Below are 23,170 nucleotides of genomic sequence, written 5' to 3'. Positions count from 1 at the left end.
CATTCTGCCCTGCCTGTGGCTGCACGTCAATGGTGGGTAAAGCTATATATAGTATATTAATTTACATGCACAGTTTGTAATGATCCTTGGTGTCCTGTTCTTTTGAATTAAAGGCACTACACATAATAGCAATGTATTACTATCCTTTGAGCATCAACATGAACATGCTGGCATCTTCTCAAGGACTTAATTCAAAGCTTGTTTGCCCTGAGTCTATTTATTTATTTATCTAGTTTTCTCTTTATGCTCCGTCCATGTACCTAGTTCTCTAAATAACCCATTTGTGCTCACTAGCTTTGTCATTGTTCATTTAAACTGACTTTCAAGCATTTTTGTTCAAACTTTTATTAAAAAGATAATGAGCAAATCAAGGTAGTGATGTTTCAATTCATTGTTTAAGCCAGTTAACTAAAGTTGATTCTTTGAACTATCCAGCATGTGATTTTAATTTTCTTCTTTTACAACTGTAACTCTAAGTCCAGCTTTTGTGTAAGATGACTTTTATTGCTACTGTGCATCAAATCCCAATTAAACACAGAAGGAAGAAGATACTTGTAGGTACTGAGTGGCTGAAGAATTCACAATTCCTGCACTGGGGAAACGGAGTCTGTCCTTTTTCCTCGCCTGGGAAGCAATTTTGGTGCAAATAAATTTCAGACACATCTAGAACAAATGGCTTTTACAGTAACACTAAATAGGTACCAGTGTAATTTATCAGGTGCATTAAGGGGTTTTTAAGGGTGTGGAAGAGTGAGTGGGGACATTTGAGGGCAGAAAGGCTGCAGATAGCAGGAAATGGCAGAAACAGAAACCGGGCTGTGGAGGGGGAAGGCAGCAAAGAGATGGGAAGGACAGTGGAGAGTAAGGGGTGTGAAGGAAAGGCAGGTTGTAGAAAGTGTAGAGTGTAAGCAACTGAAGGGCAGGGATGGAAGCTGCAGGGCGTGTGGAATCCCCAAGAAGCAGAGTAGCAAAAGGTGCAGGCAAGAGAACTGACTCTTGGTGCTGTTCTGGCAACAAGAGAGCCATAAGGTTGGTTCTCTGCCAGCTGAGAATCTTTGGGTTATGGACAGCTGGCACAGCCTCCTTCCTTCTGCTCTTGGCAGTAAGGGGCACAACTGGAGCATCTATGCTCCATCCATCCTCAGTTGCCCTAATTCTTCTTAGAAGGCCCAGGGTGTTGCTCTAAATTTTGCCAACAGCTAAGCTGGCCCCAGGCCTGGTGAAACACAAAAGTAATCATAGAAATGTAGGGCTGGAAGGGACCATGAGAAGTCATCAAGTCCAGCCCGCAGCACTATTGCAGGGCCAAGTATACCTAGACCAGCCCTAACAGATTTTTGTCCAATCTGTTCTCAAACGCCTCTGATGATGGAGATTCCACAACCTCCCTTGGAAACCTGTTCCAGAGCCTTAGAGTTAGAAAGTTTTTTTTTTTTTTTAATATCTAACCTAAATCTCCCTTGCTACAGATTAGGCCCATTACTTCTTGTCCTACCTTCAGTGGACATGAAAAATAATTGATCACGGTCCTCTGTATAACAGCCCTTAACATATTGGAAGACTTATCAGGTCATCCCTTAATCTTCTTTTCCAAGACTAAACATGCCCCGTTCTTTCAGCCTTTCCTCAGAGATCAGGTTATCTAAACCTTTTATCATTTTTGTTGCTCTCCTCTGGACTCTTTCCAATTTGTCTATATCCTTCCTAAACTGTGGTGTGTCCAGTTGGGGCCTCACCTGGGCCGAGAAGAGCAGGACAATTACCTCGTGTCTTACATATAACACTCCTGTTAATACACCCTAAAATCATATTAGCCTTTTTTGCAGTTGCATCACACAGATGACTCATATTCAGCCTGTGGTCCACTATAACCCTCAGATCCTTTTCAGCAGTACTGCCACTTAGCCAGTTATGTCCATTTTGTAGCTGTGCATTTGATTTTTCTTTCCTAAGTGAAGTACTTGGAACTTGTTTGTATTGAATTTCATTTTGCTGAATTCAGAACAATTCTCCAATTGGTCAAGGTCATTTTGAATTTTAAAATTTGTCCTCCAAAGTGCTTGCAACCCCTCACAGCTTGGTGTCATTTGCAAAATGTCATAAGCATACTTTCTACTCCATTATGCAAGTCATTAAAGAAAATATTGAATAGTACTGGACCCAGCACTGACCCCTATGGGACCCTTCTAGAGTCGCCCTCCCTATTGGACAGCAAACCACTGATAACTACATTTTGAGTATGGTCTTTAAATGAGTTGTGCACCCACCTTATAGAAATTTCGTCTAGACCAGATTTCCCTACTTTGCTTATGAGAATGTCATGTAGAACTGTCAAACCTTACCAAAATCAAGGTATATTATGTAAACTGATTCCCCCCACCCACTAGGTCAGTAATCCTATCAATGAAGGAAATTAAGTTGGTTTAGCATGATTTGTTTTTGACAAATCCATGCTGACTATTCCTTACAACCCTATTATCCTCCAGGTGCTTACAAACTGTTTAAGAATTTGCTCCAGTATCTTTCAGGTACTGAACTTAAGCTGACCAGTCTATAAGTCCTCAGGTACTCCTTGTTAAAGATAAGTACTACATTTGCCCTTCTCCAGTTTTCTGGGACTTCTCCCATCCTCCAGGAGTTCTCAGAGTTAGTTGCTAATGGCTCTGAAATTGCTTCAGCTCGTTCCTCAACTACCCTAGGATGAATTTCATCAGACCATGAGGACTTGAATACATTTAACTTATCTAAATATTCTTTAACCTGTTCTTTCACTATTTTGGCTTGTATTCCTTCCCTGGTTGTCAATATTAATTGTGTTGAGTATCTGGTCATCATTAACCCTTTTAGTGACGACTGAAGCAAAACAGGCATTAAGCACCTCAGCTTGATGCTTGAATCACAGCCACTGTAGTTTGATACTGTATATAGCCTTATCTGCCATTTAAAGGATTCTTCTGTGACTCACAGAATTAATCTAAAGTGAGAAATGTACCTGGGAACTTTCTAGCTAATACTACACTATAGCAAAGCACGTAACAGACTAAAATCCGTACCATTCCAGGAGTTCATAAGACAATTTGCAACCTCCCTAAAAGTTGTGTGTGATGAATGTCAGGACAGGAATTATACTATTAATGGGAATATTTTCATCTTGATGCAGGGGAATTTATGTGTCCAGCTCTCATTAGCACTAGAGGTTTATTGAGAAAAAAATTCACCTCTACCCCAATACAACGCTGTCCTCGGGTGCCAAAAAATCTTACCGCATTATAGGTGAAACCGCGTTATATCCCACTTGCTTTGATCCATTGGTGTGCGCAGCCCCCCCCCCCCCCCCGCCCGGAGCGCTGCTTTACCATGTTATATCCAAATTCGTGTTATATCGGGTCATGTTATATCAGGGTAGAGCTGTACTAACTGCTTTCTAGTACTTCAAACTCATTCTTCTTCTTCAAGTGATGGTCCCTATTGGATTCCACTGAGGGTTTCACATGCACACCATGTAGGGTGACCAGATGTCCTCATTTTATAGGGACAGTCCTGATTTTTGGATCTTTTTTTAAATAGGCTCCTATTACCCACCACCCTCTGTCCTGATTTTTCACACTTGCTGTCTGGTCACCCTAACACCATGCACCCAGAATCGGAAAATTTGGAAGTAGCGTCCAGTGGCCTACACCCCCCCACCACAATGCAGTAGTTCTTTATTCTTAACAGGCTAAAAATGCACAAAGGGAGAGCAATTTCCAGAGAATGCTTAATTCTACTCCCAGCAGATAAAACATTTGAGGAAGCAACTGTATCATCATTATCCAGAGAATCCTGGGGAAAGACATCAATGAAAATGAAGCGCTACAGTAACAGAGAGACTTTGAGAAGTCAAACGGTTCAGTTACTTCATCTATTAGACAGAACAAGGGCATAATGAGACATGCATGAAGGCAGAGCACCTATGGTCCTGCTTAGAATAGCGACCGAAGGCAAAAATTATGTATTGTGTGAAAACATCCTGCTTCTTTGGGAACAGCTGGAAGACCCACTTAGAGTTTGAATTTTCTTTGCAGCACCATGTGCTTGCAGTATGAGAGCTCACCCAGAACTGCTGCAGAAATTGCCTAACCAGAGAGATTTTCAGGTAGAACTACAATTTACTTCTCTGTGCACACATGCAGTACAGGCTTTAGACTTCCTTATTGAAACAAGAACCTTCTGTAAGCCATATTCTAGCTTTAATCCACAACATTCAGGAGCTGTTACAAGTTTCACTATTACAAGAAAACAAAAGATGACTTAGAAAACAGCTTCCAAACAAAAAAAAAAAAAAGGGAGTGAGGCCAGACTTAGGCTCTTCCTACATTGTCAGGTTTTCATTTGTCCTAGATACGAATCAACTTTTGGTCCAAGATGTTACACCAGCAATTCTCAAGCTGTGAACCACAATCCACAGAGAGCTAGCTAGTCCCATGCTCTTGGCTCTGTTTCCAGCTGTTAGATTTTGTTAAAAGCAGTTAAAAATATATAACAGAAGATAATATATATATATTATATAGTTAACATTACTTTCTCACATAGCCAACTGCTATAGTTGCCACATGGATGCTGTGATTGGGAGGGGATACGTTCACAATATAACCTCTCTATTTAGAAGTCGTGCAGACTGTGAAAACCCCTTGGGCTGCTAGACTCTATTTTGAGCTTCCATGCAGAAACACAAACTAGTGATGTGTTACACATGGAAAAGAGTAGGTGAGCTAAGAATAGCCATTCATTCCATATGAAACTTGCTTATTATATACCCTTGCATTTCCCTGCCAAGAGTGACTTTTGTCTTACAACTTTACACTGACCTCCTGAGTTTCTGTTATTATTTCCTTTGTACTTTTCTTTCATTCTCTGAGTTGTGAACTGCCTTTGATGACTGTTTCCCCTCCCTCCATCTTAACAGGATTTTTTTTCAAGCACACTTTTCTGCTTCATTAAAGAAGACTTGATTGTTGTTATTTCTCAGCACATAAATGTCAATTTGATTTATGAACACTTCCTGTTAAAATGGCAACACAGGGTGCTCAATACAATCCATGACCAGGAGGTTTAAAAATAAAATAAGATGTATTATCTTAAAATAAAGAAGGAAAATTATGTTATCCCAGTGAGCCTTAAAGAACGAGGAGACTTTTTTCGTCCAACCACTTTTTCTGAGTTTTCAGGGAGAAATTGGTCTCTACGTGAGGCCAAGGGAGGCTGCAGCCTGGGATACACGCTTCCCTGAATCTGGAATTTGACACCCAGGCATATAGTCCTACAAGAATGGTCAGTTCTGATGTTGCAGAATAAGGAGTTGCAGTGTAAGGATGCTGCAAAGTACCCACCAGACCTGACAACACCCCTCTCCTCTCCCACCCCACCCACCCCAAAAAAATGGCCAGCAGAGGTCTTGCATCTGCAAAAAGGAGACTGTTTCCCATGGATTCCCCAGCAAGCTGAACTGCCCACCAGGTCAGCAGCAAAAATACAAAGGTAGCATGAATCATCCTTTTTCTTATCAGAAGAGCTAACCTGCTGTCTGAAGAATAACACTTCATCCAGAACATCCACAATTCAGTCATTAGTATTTTCCCTGTCACTGCCTGGACAGGGACACCTGGACAACTCAGTACTTGCTTAGTTTTAGGAGTCTTCATACCCAGTGGCCTGACCCTGCAAGAGAATTTCTAGACTCAAGGTGTAATAGAAAACCATGGGCCACTCTCTCCATCTTCAACTTCTCCTCTCCTTTGTACAGCTCTGTCCTTCCCTGTAGTGCACAAATTGCAGAGATCAGCATGGCAGCATGGCACTCCTAGTACTTGGACAGACAGGGTTCCTTGCTACAAGCAAAAGGCACTTGCCCATTTTAAATGCACTTAAAACAACAATTTCCTCATAGGGACTCCAGGGCCCTAAACCTTCCCTCCCATCATCCCAAATGCTGCCTATTTTTCACCCACAACTCCCACTTCAAAATCCTTTGCGCCAGTTCCCACTGAGCTCCAATGTTTCCTGGAAGGCATGGCACCCCACCCACTTCCCCTGCTACCAGTCAGTGTACATACACAGAGAGAATTTAACCGTCCCCTCTGGATACTCTGTGAGGGGATCAAAAGATCCTTCTCCCCTTGTTCTTCTCCTTTCCTCCCCATGGACCATATGAAGCACTGATTAGGAGGGTGTGTGGGGTGTAGTCTTGTGACCCAACAAGAACCTTCTGAATGACCATCCAGCCAACAGGTTGAGAATCGATGTTCTAAACAAGCCTCATCTGCAGTCCTTCCTGAGAGCCCTACAATGACTGTGATGGCCTTAGCAATAATCAGTCTTTCCATGGGTTTCTAGAACCACTGAAATCTTGCGATAAATGAAGTGTGTGTGGGGGGGGGGGGGGATTCCCTTTTATGGACACCCAGCTAGGCAGTAGCTATAAAATCCCTCTTAGTAGCTCTTCTCTAATTGCTCTACCTGTAAAGGGTTAAAAAGTCTCACTGCCATGTATAGATGACAGGAGTGGGCACCTGGCCAAAAGAGCCAGTGGGAAGGCTAGAACTTTTAAAAATTGAAACAAGACTCCCCATTTGTTTGTCTGTCGGTTCTCATGGAGAGGCATACAGGGGTCAGTTATGCTGTGAGAAGCTTGGGCCAGGTATGAAAAATCATTAGTATCATACCTAGGAACTACTCATCTAAAACCCCAGATATGTAAGTAGATCAGGAAATGTCTAGGAAGACGCAATTAGGTTTATCCCTTTTATTTCTTTATAGCGCGTGGATTCCTCTGTGCTAACCCCAGGTGCTTTTGTTTTGCCTGTTACCATTAAGCTGGACCTCAAGAGAGCTATTCTTGATGTTTAATCCTTGGGTTTTTTTTTTAAATCTAGCAAAAGCCTACGTTTCCAGATGTATTTTCTTCTTCTTTTTTTTTTATTAATAAAATTTACCTTTTTTAAGAATAGAATTGGATTTGTGTGTCTTAAGAGGTTTGTGCACATGTTTAATTAGCTGGTGCAACAGCTGATTTCCTTTTTTTTTCCTCCCCTTCTTTCTTTCTCAGCTCTTCCCCGGAAGGGGGGGTGAAAGGGCTTGAGGTACCCCACAGGAAGGAATTCCCAAGTGCGCCTTCCTGCGCTCTCAAAGGGGTTCTGCACTTGGGTAGTGGCAGCATCTACCACTCCAAGGTCAGAGAAAAGCTGCAACCTTGGGAGTTTAATACAAGCCTGGAGTGGCGAGTAATTTTTAGAGTCTTTGCGGCCCCCACCTTCTGCACTCGAAGTATCAGGTGGGGAATCAGCTTTGACAGATGTGCACAGGTCTGGAACTTGGCACGACAAGACCTCAGCTAAGCAGTATATATTTTCCTTCCCAAAAATATATTTAAAATAAAGCTGAAACCCCCTCCCTTGGGGTTCAAAAAATAAACCACAAGCTCTGCTCCAGGGGGTGTAGGACGGACAGAGTCAACACCCCAATCTCCTTGACAGTATGAAGGAGCCTTGTGGGTGCTTCTCACTCTATTTCTGTCTCTGTGTACCCCAGTGACACCTGCTCTGCTGTTACAAAACTGCTGTAAACAGAAAACTGAAACTGTGTGGGGGAAAAACTGTCACAATAAAACCCCATCCTCTCCACATAAGCCACTTGTCTATGGTGAGAAACTGCCAACAAGATCAATCCCAAATATCTATAAAAGCTGTGCTTTGTCATGACAGGCACCGAGCTCATTAAATGCTATCAGGCTGAGGGAAGCTTGTGTTGTTAATAAAAACAGAAAAATAATGGGGGGGTAGAGGGGAGGAGATAAGAGCTTTATCATTTAGAAAACTTTCCTTCCCCCGCTTTCTTTCCTGTTCTTAAGGAGCCGAGTCTTTCTCAGATTCACAGGAGTCTCCTGTTTATAAGCCTGAGCATTAGACACAAGATTCAGTGCTGTGAATTCCATTTGATCTTAATTCTGATCAAGAAACCACTGAAATTCCAGCCAGTGACACTGAACAGACTACAAAAGTGAACAAGACTCCAGTATATACAGTAGTAGTTGCTATGTTAGAACAATCACTCAAACTGCATTGGGAGTGGAAACAATAGACAAATACTGGTACACGCTGCAAGCTTTTGCAAAACATCACATTTGTTTTCCCAGTTTTTACTGTGCTGGCAACAGTTGCCCCTTGCTGAAGATGAAACTGAAAGAGAATTAGTTTTAATCTCTTTGGCCATATTCAGAGGAGGTAACCACCACTAGAAGACGCTGATGGATAGGTAAGTATCGCATCTGCAAATACAAATCACATAAGAATCATCTTCATTCCTATCTGGTTCATCCTCAGAAGATGAACCATTTTCAGTATTAACATTATTACCTTAACCTCAATTTGAGAGGCAGTGTAATCTAGTAGATTGAGAAAAGGGAACATTCAAATGCCAGTCCCAGCTATGCTACTGATCTGCCGCATAACCCTGAACAAAGCACTTAATCTGTGTATATTTCCCCATCTGTAAAATGAGGATAATACTTACTGACACCTCCTAACAGGGCAGCTGAGAGGATTAATTCATAAATATCAGTACAGTACTTTGAAGATGTAAATCAGCAATATACATGTTTAGTATTATAACATCCTTCTCTTCCTCTTATTGGGACTGGAAAAATAAATAAAGCAACAAAGTTATAGTATAAATAGTAGAAAATACAAAAACAAAAGGCTCTGGGAACATCATAAATATAGTATTGAAACAATGGAATGGTCCATCATGAAACGGAACTACGCTGACTGGGTAATGTCTCTAACATTAGCATGTGGAAGGGCAGCATGGGTCCTTTAACTCAGTAGCTAAAGGTCATTACACCCTAAACTGCAGGCAATAACAAGCTTCTATATTTTGCCTGTAAAAACCTATCTGAACTAGCATTGTCCTCTAGGTCGCCCACTGCATTTTGTAAACACTCTCCACTTTAACCGTAAGCTCCTGGCGGCAGTGACAGCACCAGGATGGACTGCAGACTTTGGGTTAAGCTGTCACAGCCTTTTCTGAACCACACAGGAAAGTAAAGGGAATAAATGCTCCCCCTTTGCTACCTGGCTTTTTTCAGATTGTGACTAGCCGTGAGGAATAACAGGGGCTACTCACTCAGCACTCCACCCTGCCAAATGGGTGGGAAAGGGGGTAAGAGAGGAACGGGGGAGTTGGTAGGAGCTCTGTTCTGTCCCCTCTACTCACTGGCTAGAGTAGCTGAGTGGGCACACAGGGGAGACTTAAGCTGCTCCACAGGAGGATGAAGTAACTAACTTCTCTTCCAAAGCAAGGGGAAGCAGGAACTGTTTCTTAAGGGTTCCAGACCAAATCAGGCATTTCCCCCCCCTGTGCACTGACAGGTTTGACTGTCTCATATTTACCAGTCTAAAGCTGTTACTCAGGAAAGGAAGACAAATTATGTCTCAGATGCTGAGTAATACTAAGCGAGAAGCCTGAGAAATGGAACAAAATTATTTGGTTATTGTCCTTGTCATCAGTTTAAGATTAATTGCAAATTCATTCTCATATAAAATGTCAAGAAACATTGTATCCCAAGGGAAACAATTGGATCAAAATATTTGCTGTAACACAAGACGACTTTTATTAAATACGTAAATATAACATGAAATAGGGATTGTTTTATGAGAGTCCCTTGGAAATGCAGTATCCACAAGGGCCTTGACTGTGATGAATGGTGGAAGCCATACTTCTCAAGTCCATACTTTCAGGCTGTCTGCAAACTCAGACAACCTCTATTGCTGTACCAGACTATGCTTTCTTTATATTTTCAAGGTTGCTTTCGCAGTCATAAGGACTGGAAACTTATTTTTTGAAATGACTGCTGAGATTCTCTGGCAATGGATGAATTCCAGGGCTGCAGAACCATAGAACATGTGTGGTTCTATGTACAGGCAATATGGCACAGAGCCCAAGCTCTGTAGATGCAGTACTGGACCCTACAGATGTGCCAGTCAGACTCCTTGCAACTGCTTTTCTGGAATTTCTTTGACACTTTGACTTGAAAGCAAGCGCTCCTGAGGTGTCTTCTCATAGCAATGTAGCATTCTACAACCAGCTGCAGAGTTGGTGGTGTGCACTCCCTATGGACTTCCCAGCTCTCAATTCTTATTTTATACTACTAATCTGAATTCAGCTCAGGCATGAGCTAAGTTTAACAACTGTCTCTGGATGCTAGAACAGACTGGTAGGTGTTCTGCTAATTTGCAGGCTAAGGTGCAGGAGAGGAGGGAGCAAGGGCACTGGCAGAGAGCTGGGGGTAACCTCTATCCTTACTTACAGCAAAGACTTAGTGAAGTCAGTGGTGTTACACAGTGATCAGGCCAAAGCACAATTTGGTCCCTAGGGTCAAATGCTAGTTTATACAATGAATGAAAAGGAGTTTGATGGTGCATAGTGAATATTTCTCTTTGGGTCAAATTACGTGGTGGCTTTTGTGACAATTTGGTACCACTGGCAGTGTGCCTAAGAAAGGCTCAGGCTAGCAGGCATACTACAGGACAAAACTGAGGTTCTTTGGTTAAGTTTGCATAGAAGGGAAACTTGAGCAGCACTTTGCATCTAGCAACATCCCAGGCCACTGACTCTTCATTTTTATTAATATGAAAGCCACACAATTAAAACACACACCCTCCATATTATAGAAATAGGAAACATGAATTCCTTTTGTAGAATCATAGCTGGCTCTGCCTTTTATAACTTAATATAATGGCAAACATGAAAAAAGAAACAGGACACAAACCAATAAACATCTGCATCACTAGGTTAACTCTCATGGTACCCTAAATCCTGATTAGACTGACATAATACAACAAAGCAACAAGTTGCTTCACCAGTGTAAGAAAATGCTATGCTGCTCACCAATGCAAGTCTGATTTCTCACAGAAAGACTGATGCAAGAATAGGATCTGAATTCATCACAGTCACTTTGAGGTTGAGGTGTTTTGGAAAATGTTGCCTAATCTTGGTCTTGCAAACATCAGAGTTGCACACACTAAAGGGACTGACTACAGCTTAGTAACAAAAAACAGAAGCAGGCAATTCCTCCTGGCCAGATGCCCAATGTTAATGCCTCATCATCAGAGCTATTGTGGCAGGGACATCTCTTACTCTTTTCCCCCTCAGAGATAGCTGAAAAATCTGTCACGCACTGGAGAAATTAATGCCCAGAGACGACTAAAATTACCATAGATACTGAATAATTATTAGTTAAAATTATTGCTCTGAATTCATTTTCTAGACCCAGAAATTACTAGATCTTTATTAGTAAAATTGGTGATTGACCTGCTGACCTCTTTCACAGCTGGCCTGTAATTCTCTAAATTATTATTATTACTTTCATGCAAACGTTTTAACTTTAAATGCACAAGCTTTTCAAACTTTTTTAAATTACAGTTTTTAAGTACAGAAGTAATTAAGCTGTCCATTTATCACTAAGCATATACATGCTTTTTTAGATTCAGCAGACCCCCTCCCTGTCTGTCTTTTTCTATCACCGCAGTTGGCTGCTCAAAATATCAGCAGTTCATACTTCACATTTTAATTCCCAAAGGAAGGCTGACAGTTTAATGGGTCACCTACAAATGAAAACTGCCCTCTTTGCATCTCATCAAGACCTCTTCACTCTACTATAGGGTGACCAGATGTCCCGATTTTATAGGGACAGTCATGATTTTTGGATCTTTTTCGTATATAGGCTCCTATTACCCCCCACCCTCGGTCCCGATTTTTCACACTTGCAATCTGGTCACCCTACTCTACTACCTCTCCCCTGATCCCTTCTTCTCATCCAGATCCTGGTGCCCCAACCCCAGGGCTGTCCCCCCCCACTGTGTCTCTCCCAATCTACCCCGTTGCCATACTTCTTACCATATCCCTGCTGCTGTGCATCACCAACCCCTTATGCGGGCCACTTCCTCTCTCCCTCTTTTTGGAGATGCCTTGGGGGGTGCCCTGAGTTTTTGTGGAAAGATGCACTTACAGCTGGCTCCTTGCAGCAATCCTTCATGTGCCTATCATTTGCTCTCCACACCAGGTTGCAGAATTTATAAAGAAAGGGGTGTTTGGGATCATGGTGAGCTGTGTAGTACAGACTATAGGTGTAGGAAATGGGACCTTGCCTATGTACTTTTTTTAAACTCCATCAATTGTTTCATCTTTATGGGAGAGAGTTCTGGCTTCAATGCAATGTTGAGTTCAAATGGATGAATTTCAAACTGTTTTTATTACTGGACAACAAACAGTAATATAGCAAATCAAAAATAAAGTTTTATTGAATTGGACATGCCATTGGAGGCATGCAAAAGTGATATGCAACTGTTGCATGCACACGAACAACAAAACAAATTCAATTCTCAGCATACTTGGTTCATTTTGCAAGAGAACACCAGAGTTTGCAATAAGAGCTGCGTTAATGCATTATGATGCCTTGCTTCTCAAATGCTAGCATACACATGACGCAGATTAACTCAACCTGAACCAGTTCAAAATCCCTGTGTAGACGAACCCTAAGTCTTCGATGTGAACAGATAAAATGACTAACATTGAAGGTCTTTAGTGGGAGCTCTTATTTTAATGAACCATCAAGCTTGCATTCTGCTCCTGATCAAGCAGTGTAAACTCTCCTGATGCTGAAAAGAAATAAGTGATTACTAAGAATAATGCTCTGAAACAAGAACCTGATTAAAAAGAATAAGGTTTATGATTAAACCCTAATTACTGACAGCAGAGGTGATGTCAGGAAGAGTGCAAGAGTGTCGAAGGTCAGAAAGCACTTTAAATACCAAAAGAATCTGCTCAGTTACTTTACTGAAGCTAGGGATGTATGTGTATACATTCCTCCTCCTTCTCAGGATAGAATTTCATCTAGGTGTCATCCCTGCAATCAAGCTGGCTTCATTTAAGAGAATCTGTGATACCTTAGGTTTCAGAGTAGCAGCCGTGTTAGTCTGTATCCGCAAAAAGAACAGGAGTTCTTGTGCCACAAGTACTCCTGTTCTTTTTGTGATACCTTAATTACCCCCAGATGCTTTCCTCATTTCTGTTATGCATTTTCTTCTTCAGACAATGATGAAATGCTAATCTCCAGGCAGACACCATAGGGGTCATCATGGAAGTTTAACCGGACATCCATTATCAGCAGACACCTCTATTAATTAATATGTGTAACTCTAGGAAACTAATTTATATGCCTGATTGTAATGGATTATAAAAATATTAACCATTTAATCTCTAAGAGAAATGTTTATTCTTCCACTCTCCCTTCAGCAGGTCCACTGGTAGGATCACTGTTAAAGGCCTGAATAATGACTTTGCAACATGGTTCAAAAAAGCAGCATGCCAGTTTGCAGCTCTCAGCTGCAGCTTCCAGGTATCCATCACATTATGGGTCTAATTAAAAGACTAGCTCATTTAATGACACCACTAACCCAGCATTAAGGATTACTACAGTAAGAAACTAAGGTCTAGAAGAATGTTCTCCTTCTCGAGAAAACACAAAAAAGAGAAAGGAAAAAGAAAATCCTCAGAGCTCTACAATGGGAAAAAGAAAAAAACCCAGCTGCTGTACAAATTTGCTTCAATGTATTTTTTTCATGATGTTGCTACATGTTACTTCTTCATACCTTTTTTCTACAATTTTTATGCAATCATCTCACCAGTCATCTTTGCAGTGACTTACAGTTTTGTGAGCAGTGCCGACCTCAGCTATATGCCAGGTCTATGCATTGCAGTGCTGGTCAGCTGGGAATTACTGTAGCAGCTAATGTCCCCATGCATTTACTATGATATTGGACTTCGATAGCTGCCATGTATCTCATGGCTTTCGTAGCTTTCACGGTTGGTGATCTACCACCAGACTGAGATGACCTAGGCCTACTGCAAGAAGCTGATTAAAATTAATTCCCTTGCATACCAAACTACAAGGCATCTTCCAACTTCATATATACAATGTAAAGAAACATCAAAGCAACTACAAACTTGAGATTAAATGTTAAATTAAAAAATGAGTTCCTATGGCATCATTAACTTCACCATGCTGTGCGTATGTAATATAATACTCGGAATTACGAAATTTATGCTTTAAGTATCATCATCGTGGCTGCCTTACTGTTGCTGTGGGAACTTTAAATCTGAAAATTCTTGGCTTGTGTGTGTTTAGATTTTCCATCGTAGCGTTCCATTCTTGTAGTCTTTAGTAGTGAATTTCCTTGATTTGTTTTTTTAATAAGTTAACAAAAAATACACCCAATAATGCACAGCTAAGATCTCACTTTGAAAAACTATAATACACTTCTGTGAATGTGTCACTGGACAGTCAAGTGATGTCTAACCACTGCAATAAAGACAGCCACATTTATTTCAAGATGTGTACTTACATATTCAAAATCACAGAGAGATCCAGAAGGCCATTCTTGGGCCCCAATTCAGAAAAGCACTTCAGCACTTGCCTAAACTCATGCATGTGCTTAAGTGCTTTCCTGAGCAGGAAAGACTGACAAATCAGGGCCTTGAAGCACAGTTATTTCAATATGAATAATGAATGTTGTGCTCTTAAGCTATACAGGATTTCTAAATAACTCAAACTTTCTCAGACTTATAAAACCCTACTTTTTCCAAAGAGGGCTCCATATTGCACAGGTAAAATTTGACAGTCCAAAATGAATCTGGTTTCTGAGTTATCCAGTCACAAAAAATGCATCTGGACACATTTTTAAAGCATGAAATATTTGTTCCACAATCTAAACACAAAAGTTTTCTTCCTCACATTCTTCCACCCATTTAAAAAACAAAATCAACTGTGAGTTGAGAACAAGCACGGCACAGTTCAGGTTAAAGGAAATGTTGTTTCTAAGCAGATAAAAACAAAAGTTTAGAATGGAGGGTCTATTTCAGTCGTTACTATAGCATGACACGATCACAGGACTTGAACAGCAATCATGTCTCAAAATGTCAGTCCTTGTCCCTGTCTGCAGTACTGCCAACTCCAAGATTCAAAAATCATGAGATTTTTCAAAAATATTCATTTGGGGATCTTTTTCATTTGCTTTCTGGCTTTTGAGCATTTAGGGTTCATGTTTTCAAGCTTTTCTTCACAGCCACGAAGGCTAGACACTTACTTTAAAAAATAAAAGTTAAACTCTGATACACTCATGTCATCTACATGACTCTAGGAGCTGCGAGTTCAAGAAAAAACATCAAATATTGCAAGAAATCAGAATCACTGTCTGTCCCGGTGTTCAATAGGCACATTATGGTCTTCCTGAATTTTGTGTTTAATCACCATAACAGCTCCACTGAAGTTATTTTTGCATTTCCCTGCACGGAATCACGGAATGGAAATTGTTCCAACTTTGTCATGATAAAGATCTCTCCCACCCCAAACCCATTCCTCAAAAGTTGCAGGTTTTTCGTTTGCCTGGACTCCACAGTGGCAACATAAAGAGAGAACTGAAGTCTTGCTGATTGAATTAATGCCTCTGGCATTTTCTAGACATATACTATACGCCCCCTCAAAAAACAATATGTGGTAGGATGCTATCCCTTTAAGAGCAGGGCATGCTGAGAACCCTCTGCAGAATATAAAATAAGTAAGTTACAAGGAGGAAGAAGTCTGGATCAGGCTATCATGGAAAAAAGACATTCAGGCAATGCAGTAAGGGCGTAGTAAAAGAACCCTGTTTAGAAGTATGGACTGCATCTGATTCTTTTAAATTATTTTTCTCTCACTGCTAGTTAACTGGGATTTAGCCTTCTACCCCTTCAGTCTTCGCAAATTTATCATTTTTAAAACACACAAACAAAAATCATTGCACGCTTTTTCGATTTGGCCAATGTAGCTTGAACCTAATCTTAGTTGCTCTTGCTATTGCCCTTGGCTAATTAGTTTTCATACTTTAAAGTTCTCTTGGTTTTAATACCCAGACCCCTCGAATTAATAGAAGCAAACTCATGAGGAGAGAGGGGGGCGAGAGTTCTGGCAACTCCGAGAAGTAACAAGGACATCTTTTTGCCAATAATCAGCACTGCCTGTCTGTGCTATTAGTTTTCATTTGCTTCAGGATCTTCAAGGTCCCTGCCTCTGATACACTGATTTTTTCCCCCTTAATGTTTGAAGAAAATAAAGCTTTTCTTTTAAACTTGTAAAGTATCAAATATATAGAACTTGAACTTAGAAGGAACTTGACTTCACCACATCTATTCCAGTTACTTTTATATTAATCAAAGTTTGATGATCTCCCAGAAGTATCCCAGACTAATGCAGTGGCCCTGCTATATTCCACCATTCTATGACCATAATATTTGACACAGAAGCAAATCTTAAAGAGAACTGTGCAGCATAATGTAAGCTCTTCCCTTACTGTTGCGAACAAAACCTTCCAAATGTGAACTGAGAATAAATCAAAGCGAGTGCAAATTGTCCCAAACTTCTTTAGTGGGCAGTTAACTCTGAAAACTAATGACACTTCCAATGCCAACACTTAACTATTTCACTGATGACCATTTTAGCAAATACATCCAGCTAGTGTGATTATCCACAGGGGCAGGCAGGAGGGCAGAATATAGTGGAGCAGGAGTTCAAGCTCCCACAAGAAATCTATAATTTTTCCTTTGACATGTCTACATTGCAGTTGTGTGCTATCAGCACACTGAAAACTTAGTACCAGTGTAAACTACACTGAATTTAATATCAACCCCCCCGACCACAAGAAATTCTGTATTGTCTTAATTATTCATTTTTAATGTCTCTAAATCTACTCTGGCATTTCCAGTCTCCTGCAACAGAGAGCCACAGAAGCCAGGTGGGCTTGTCACAGTGTTCATGGAGCCTCAACTACAGAGGAATACTGCTTTGGAGAATCAGATTTTAATTGCTGCTGCATTTAGGTCCTTCTCTTGAGTAAAACTATCCTCATCTCAAGTCTATGATAGTTTAGATTAAGTGTTCTAACAACAGAGGTACAGTTTCAACTTTGGGAAAAGGATAATCAAAGTCTTCTTGTTTCATATTTTTCAACTCAGGAATTTCTTTCAAGAACTATGCAGCTTCTACTAATATTCTTCTTGGAATTCTGCATTTCGCTCCAATTTTGACTACCTTATTTTAAGAAAAAGATTACCAGTTTATACAAACCCCACTAACTTTTACTGGCATAAAAAATAACTCAAGTATTTAATAGTTGTAGCTGTAATTGGTACTAACAACAGGCAAAAAAGAATGCATCTGGGATATGCTGATTTTATAGCGTTCTGATCATTACTGCTTGAAACGGGGTTCTGCTTTTTCTTTCCCATGAAAGAGTAATCTACTGAGAAATGCAAAGATGTATTGGAACTGATTTTATTTATTATTATTAAAATTATTTTAATTTGGTGAAAAACATTTATTTTTAAAGCGCATTATGAACAATATAATCCAGACAGAACCCTAAGAGTTTCCAGTTACAACTGCAGTCAACCTTGTTGGTGCCAGTCAATATCTTCTTTTAAACGTAACTAGCCACTGATGAGAATTTTGACTTATAAACAAATCCCAGAAAGCAAAAGCTGGCAGCTTCCAGGAAGAGTAGAAAAGGAAGCCAGACAGACTGAATCTACATAGGCCAGTCAGTGCACAAGAGGTGGGGGTGCTTTAGAATTCACACCCCTATAGCGCACATTGCTGCCCGGAACAGACAGGTCCTATGCAACAAAAACTCTTTAATGAAAGCAGAACAGGCTGAACTGCTGTGAAATGGGAACTGCATTCAGGAAGACTAAAGTTGACTGGGCTGGTGTTGGAGGGGGAGAAGATGGAGCAAACAGACAGAATATTTGAGAAAAACTCCAAGGTATTGATTTTGGAGATGAGAAGGATGAAAAGCACATTATTTGGGAGCAATAGTCATTACCTTTCAGCTGTTCTAATGCTCTTCATTTCAGCCCCAAATGCAATGTCATTCTATCGGGGAGTTCTCTCACTGGTAAGGTACTTACAGCAGGGTCTCAAATTAAACCGAAAGACATGAGTACACGCACACATTATTTTGATTGCATCCAAGCTAGCTAGGAAAAATGGGTTCCTTCCATACAGCAGAGTCTGCTGGCAATTTGCCAAAAGTCTGTACATGTGAATTGGTGAAATAATATAATGACTTGTTTTGCATATATAATACATTCAGCTCAAGGGCCTCTATATTAAGAAGGGATTTTAACTCCTTTAATTAGGTGATCAGCTATATAAAATATGAGTATGGGGCATAAAGGTAATATTAAATAACATGAGAGATGTTTTTTAAGAGTTAAACTAGTCAGCATTGTAGTGATGCTAATATCTTTAAGATGGTCCGTATTGCGCTCTCTCTCCCATCCATCCTATTTAATTTGTGAGAAAAGGAAACTTTTATATATTTGCATATACTTGAATACAAGTAACATGTTGGGAGATGATAGAAAGTGGTTTAAAAATTAGTCTCCAACTGTAGTTTGCCATGTCACTGAGAAACTAGTGCATTCACTCACCCAGGAATTATACTCCACTTTCAGTCCTATGAAAAACATTCAAGAGGCAATAGTGAAGTGTGTCCTTGCAGCATTTCTACCCAACAGAAATCCTACAATGGTTTATTGTTCATTTACTATCTCCCTTCAAATGAGTAGTTTTTTGTTCTATTTCATCAATTTTGTACTGTAATCTTTGACACTCAGACAAATTATTGTCTGAGAAGAAACTTAAGCACTTATTTCAGCACATGGTATTGGTTTTCCTGCGCTGCATACGAAAACTGCAACAATAAGAAAGATAAATGTTTTCTACACTCAGAATGATATTCAAGCTATGACACAGCTAAGTTAGCTGGCAAGGAGTCAGGGACCACTGGAAAACAGTTTCTGATAAAAATGAGAATTAAGCAAAACTTATTGACAGAAATTTCATATAACAGTTATTTTTTTCTCCCTAAACAGCAGGGGTCAGAGAACAAGTGTGAAGAGCAGAGAAGCATTCTGAAAGTGAAAACTATAACACAGCTTGCTTCCATGATAGAAAAGTCCTCTAGAGTTATTTCTTCTTGGTTAATCAAAAGGACCTTCTCATGCAAGTTATATTTTACCAACATTATTAATTACAGTAGTGCCTAAGAGCCAACTCCATTGTGCTAGGCACTGTACAAGCACCGGTAATAGCTGGTCCCCGTCCCAAAGAGTTTACAATCTAAATATACAAGACAGACACAGGGTGGGGGAAAGGGCATACAGGGGTGAACAATGTGATGTGGCAGCAAACATCATGTTACTTGCACAAGTTGGGGGGAGGTAGTTAGAAGGGGATAAGCTACATGGAAAGAAAAGGGAAGGGAGAGGGGACAATGAAAGAGGAAGGGGTGAGGGGGACAGGGCAGAGAGAAGCAGATAAGAAAGACAGGTGTGGCGTGAGTGAAGCTAAAGTGAAGAGACTTCTAAGGAAAGGGGAGGGTTGGAGCAAACAGCCAATCAACACAGGGCAGAGAAAGTCCAGTCAAAATGGTAGAAAGTTCTCTGAATGTCCAGAGGACCAAAGGTCTCTGCTTTGGCTGCTTCTGATCCTACAGTCTGAAGCCTCTGGATGGCTCCTCTCTGCAGATTTACCTAAGGCCACACAATGGGGAGGGGTTGGGGAAGAGAGAGAGAGAAAGGCACTATCTGGGTCCTAGACCTGCCAGAGTTTGAGAGGGAGGTCTTCCCTGCACAGCTCTGGGTCCTTGGAGGAATCTTAGCGCTCCACAGCAAGACAGCATTTTACATTGTGCTTTTACATTGTGCTTCACCTCAAATTTCCCAACCCCTTCTCCTTTTCACTCAGGATTCTCCAAATCACTTATTGGTAATGATAATTTATGTAGCACCATAAATGTTAATATTGCTGTACTTAACACAGAAAAGACAGACCCTATGACAAATGACTTTACATCCAACACAATCTAGCTAACCCACCTAATGCCCAACAACTAACTTCCAATGGCAACTGGCTGTAGTGACAGTGCCGACTATTCTTTGGGACGTGTCTGGAAATTACACAATTATTTTCAACAGTCCCTCTTCCAGTTTCATGGCCTTTCTATTGGATTTCTTTCTCAGGCGAGAAGCAAAGCATCAGACTCACCTGAATCAGAAAAGGCCATGCACTTAGACTGCATGTTGTGAGCTCAGAATATTCTTTAGAGCTTTGCTTTTCTGTACCTACTAAACAGATGTTTGGCGTCACCCCACTGAATGCGCACTTATCTGCAAATTAGGCATCATGGCCTAAATTCTCAAGTAGTTAATGATGATTTTGGGTGCCTGTATTTTCAGGTGCCCCGTTTGAGGCACTTCAAAGGACCTGATTTTCAGATGGTGGACGCTCAGCACTTTCTGAACATCAAGCTCCTTTAAAGTGCCTCAAGTTAGACACCCTACAGCTGAAGTGTCCATAATCAGCAGTTACTTCTGAAAATTATTAATTTGCCAAAATACTTAATTTGCCAATGATTAGGAGTTCATTGGAGTAACACCAAAGAGGCCCATATATCCCCACAAAACAAAATTAAGTGGAACTCAAGACACGGTAATGGCCTAATTCCTGTTATCACTATTCTTGGTTATTTGTATTGAGGTAACACCTAGAAGCCCCATGCATGTACCAGGGCCCTGCTGTGCTAGGTGCTGTATGAATGCAGAACAAAAAGACAGTCCTCACCCCAAAGCACTTACAGTTTATGTGATATATTCATTTCTTTTACGTGCCAGTTTTAAAAACATTTGAAGAACGCTTTCCATGTGTCAAAGATATCCATTGAGTTGTTGCAAATCTGAACAGAATAACAGATTACAGGAAAAAAACCTCCTCCATTCCCATAACATAATGCATATTCTTTATAAAGCTCACAGACTATTTTTTCCCTGCTTTATTCAGTTTGTACTAATGTGTTCATTCAGTGCCTAGGCCACATACATTCAGTATAAAAACTATTATGAGAAATGTGCAAAAAACTGGTCCTCCTAAGAAAAAAGGCTCTTTCCACTACCCCCACATCCTTCTGCTCCTCCGATCTCTCCAGTAAAAGCCTGGGAGAACAAATGGGTCTTAGAGTGTGACCTGGAAGTTAAAAGGCTTGGGGTGAACAGAAGTGGCTTCCAAGTTGAGGACCTCTTGCAATTAAATCACAGGAATGTTAACTAGAGCATCTCAGCTGATCTCAACACCTCAGGATTTGGTTAAGAGAGAGCTGCTCTCCACACTAACCAGAATCCAACACATTTAAATCTTTATTTGTTAAAACTGACACTTTTGAATTACACCCAGAAATGAACTGACAGCCAAGGTCCCTGGAGCAAATACTTCTCAAAATACAGGTGGGCAGCATTTTGCACCAGCTGACATTTCCAAGTTTAGCCTATCTTCACTCCACCCTCAAGACACAACATGGCAACTCTCCTCATTCTTGTGGCCAAAGCCAGGATACAGATACCCTCAGAGCCCAGGCAAGCCCCTGCTTAACTGGACAGAGATCAGCAAGAGATGAACATTCACACAGCTCCCTCTTCCCAGGAACAATTGCCTCCACAGCAGTTCCAGCCCCAGCTGGCTTAGGGAGTGGAAGACTGGAAATCAACCTTAGGGAAAAGTACTTCTTAGCCATAAAGGAGAAGGCTTTAGAAAGACAATCTTGTGAATCCTATTTAAGGAAGGCTGTGACTTTTCAGGCAGTTATTCCATGTGCCTGGCCAGTCTCAGGTGAACTCAAACCTTGGCCATTTCTAGTCTATTTCACCATTTCTTCCTAAGTAACTGAACTTTTGCCAGAAACAGGATGAATTTTACTGCCTTCAATCCATTAATCATTATTGTGGCCTATCCACTGTCCCAGGTCACGTTACTGACTACCCACTTGGAACACATTAGGCTTAATTCTATCCTGTCATACTGTGGAATTCGGTAGCACTGGTTTAACTGAGAACAGGAATTGGTCTATGGAGAGTTATGTAGTGAAGGTAAACTGAGAACCCTACCTGCTCGGGGTTCTACAGTCCTGTTAGCACCGACATCCATGAACACAAATCGACCACCACCAAAATCTTCAGTGTAGTCAGACAGATAAAGCAGAGATGTATAGTCAAAGGAGCCGTAGGTTACCTAGGAACAAAGAGAGCACATTAAATTACCTGACTCCAGTCTGGCCTCTCCAGAACGCAAACTCCAGATCCAATAGGTCTGAGGGACTTTTCCAGTTTTTCACATCTTATTTTAGACATTCACTAAAAAGCTCTCTAAAGCTGGGAACAAACTGTTCATTTCCTAGTAGCTTTAGAAAGACTATCAACCTCTGTCAGCCTAACTCCTCTAGCTATTTTTTCTCCTAGCAAAATGGATACCAGCTCCTGACCTGACATTTTGGCCTGATGTTAAAAAAGTATAGAAACACAGAGATAGATATTGTATCAAGGTGAAAACTCTGCAGGGCTGGGGATGAAAAGGATTCTCGCAAACTCTGACTGATTAGTTTCCTCTCTTATCTAATCACAGATAAGAGGGTTATCTGGGCAACTCACCTTTCACTCCCTCACCCGTCCTCCCTTTCATCTGCTAGCATACAAGGACTCAGATGTGCTGATGATTCAGATCTTCCAAGTAGACTGACATCTGTTAGAGGAACAGATCCTCTTTTTTACTTTGTTTTGTTAAAAAAGTTCACAGATGGCTTTGGAAATAAAATGTTTTTCTACAAAGCACTGAGGACCACATGTTTTAAGTTCATCACACGCTGTTCCTTTTAAATGTCATAAAATGCCCTTCAGACTTTGTCCTTAACAATTTCTTTTTTTTTACATTACTAATTTTGCTTGATACCTGGGTTCAAGAGGAACAAAATAGAACTATTCAGATCAATAAATGCCTTGCAAACCCATAAACTGTCTTGACATTTCCACTTCAATTTTTTTTTTAAAGTATAGGTGCACCAGTGTCAGATAAAGCCAAAATTTTGACCGAGTAGCAGTTGCATACATGAGCAATGACTATGACAGAGAGAATAAAATGAGATTTGGAGAAAATTAAGATACCAGATGGAGGATGAGGCTCTTCTTTACATTTACTTCATTTTGCTATTTTGAG

The 23,170-nt window shown here is 40.6% G+C and overlaps 1 protein-coding gene across 4 annotated transcripts in view; it reads right to left on the bottom strand.

Annotated features, from left to right (window-relative positions):
- The window catches only part of OGFOD3 (2-oxoglutarate and iron dependent oxygenase domain containing 3), an 81,603-nt gene that overhangs the window by 5,666 nt on the left and 52,767 nt on the right, over positions 1-23,170 (bottom strand). For all 4 annotated transcript variants that reach the window (XM_044981793.1, XM_044981790.1, XM_044981792.1 and 1 more), the window contains one exon: positions 22,069-22,192. In XM_044981793.1, coding sequence (XP_044837728.1) covers positions 22,069-22,192 — 124 coding nt within the window. The remainder of the gene's footprint in view (positions 1-22,068; positions 22,193-23,170) is intronic.

Source organism: Mauremys mutica, chromosome 12, assembly GCF_020497125.1.
Source record: "Mauremys mutica isolate MM-2020 ecotype Southern chromosome 12, ASM2049712v1, whole genome shotgun sequence".
NCBI lineage: Eukaryota > Metazoa > Chordata > Testudines > Geoemydidae > Mauremys > Mauremys mutica.
Note: the sequence above shows the minus strand (reverse complement) of the source record. Positions and strands in the feature narration are given on the sequence as shown.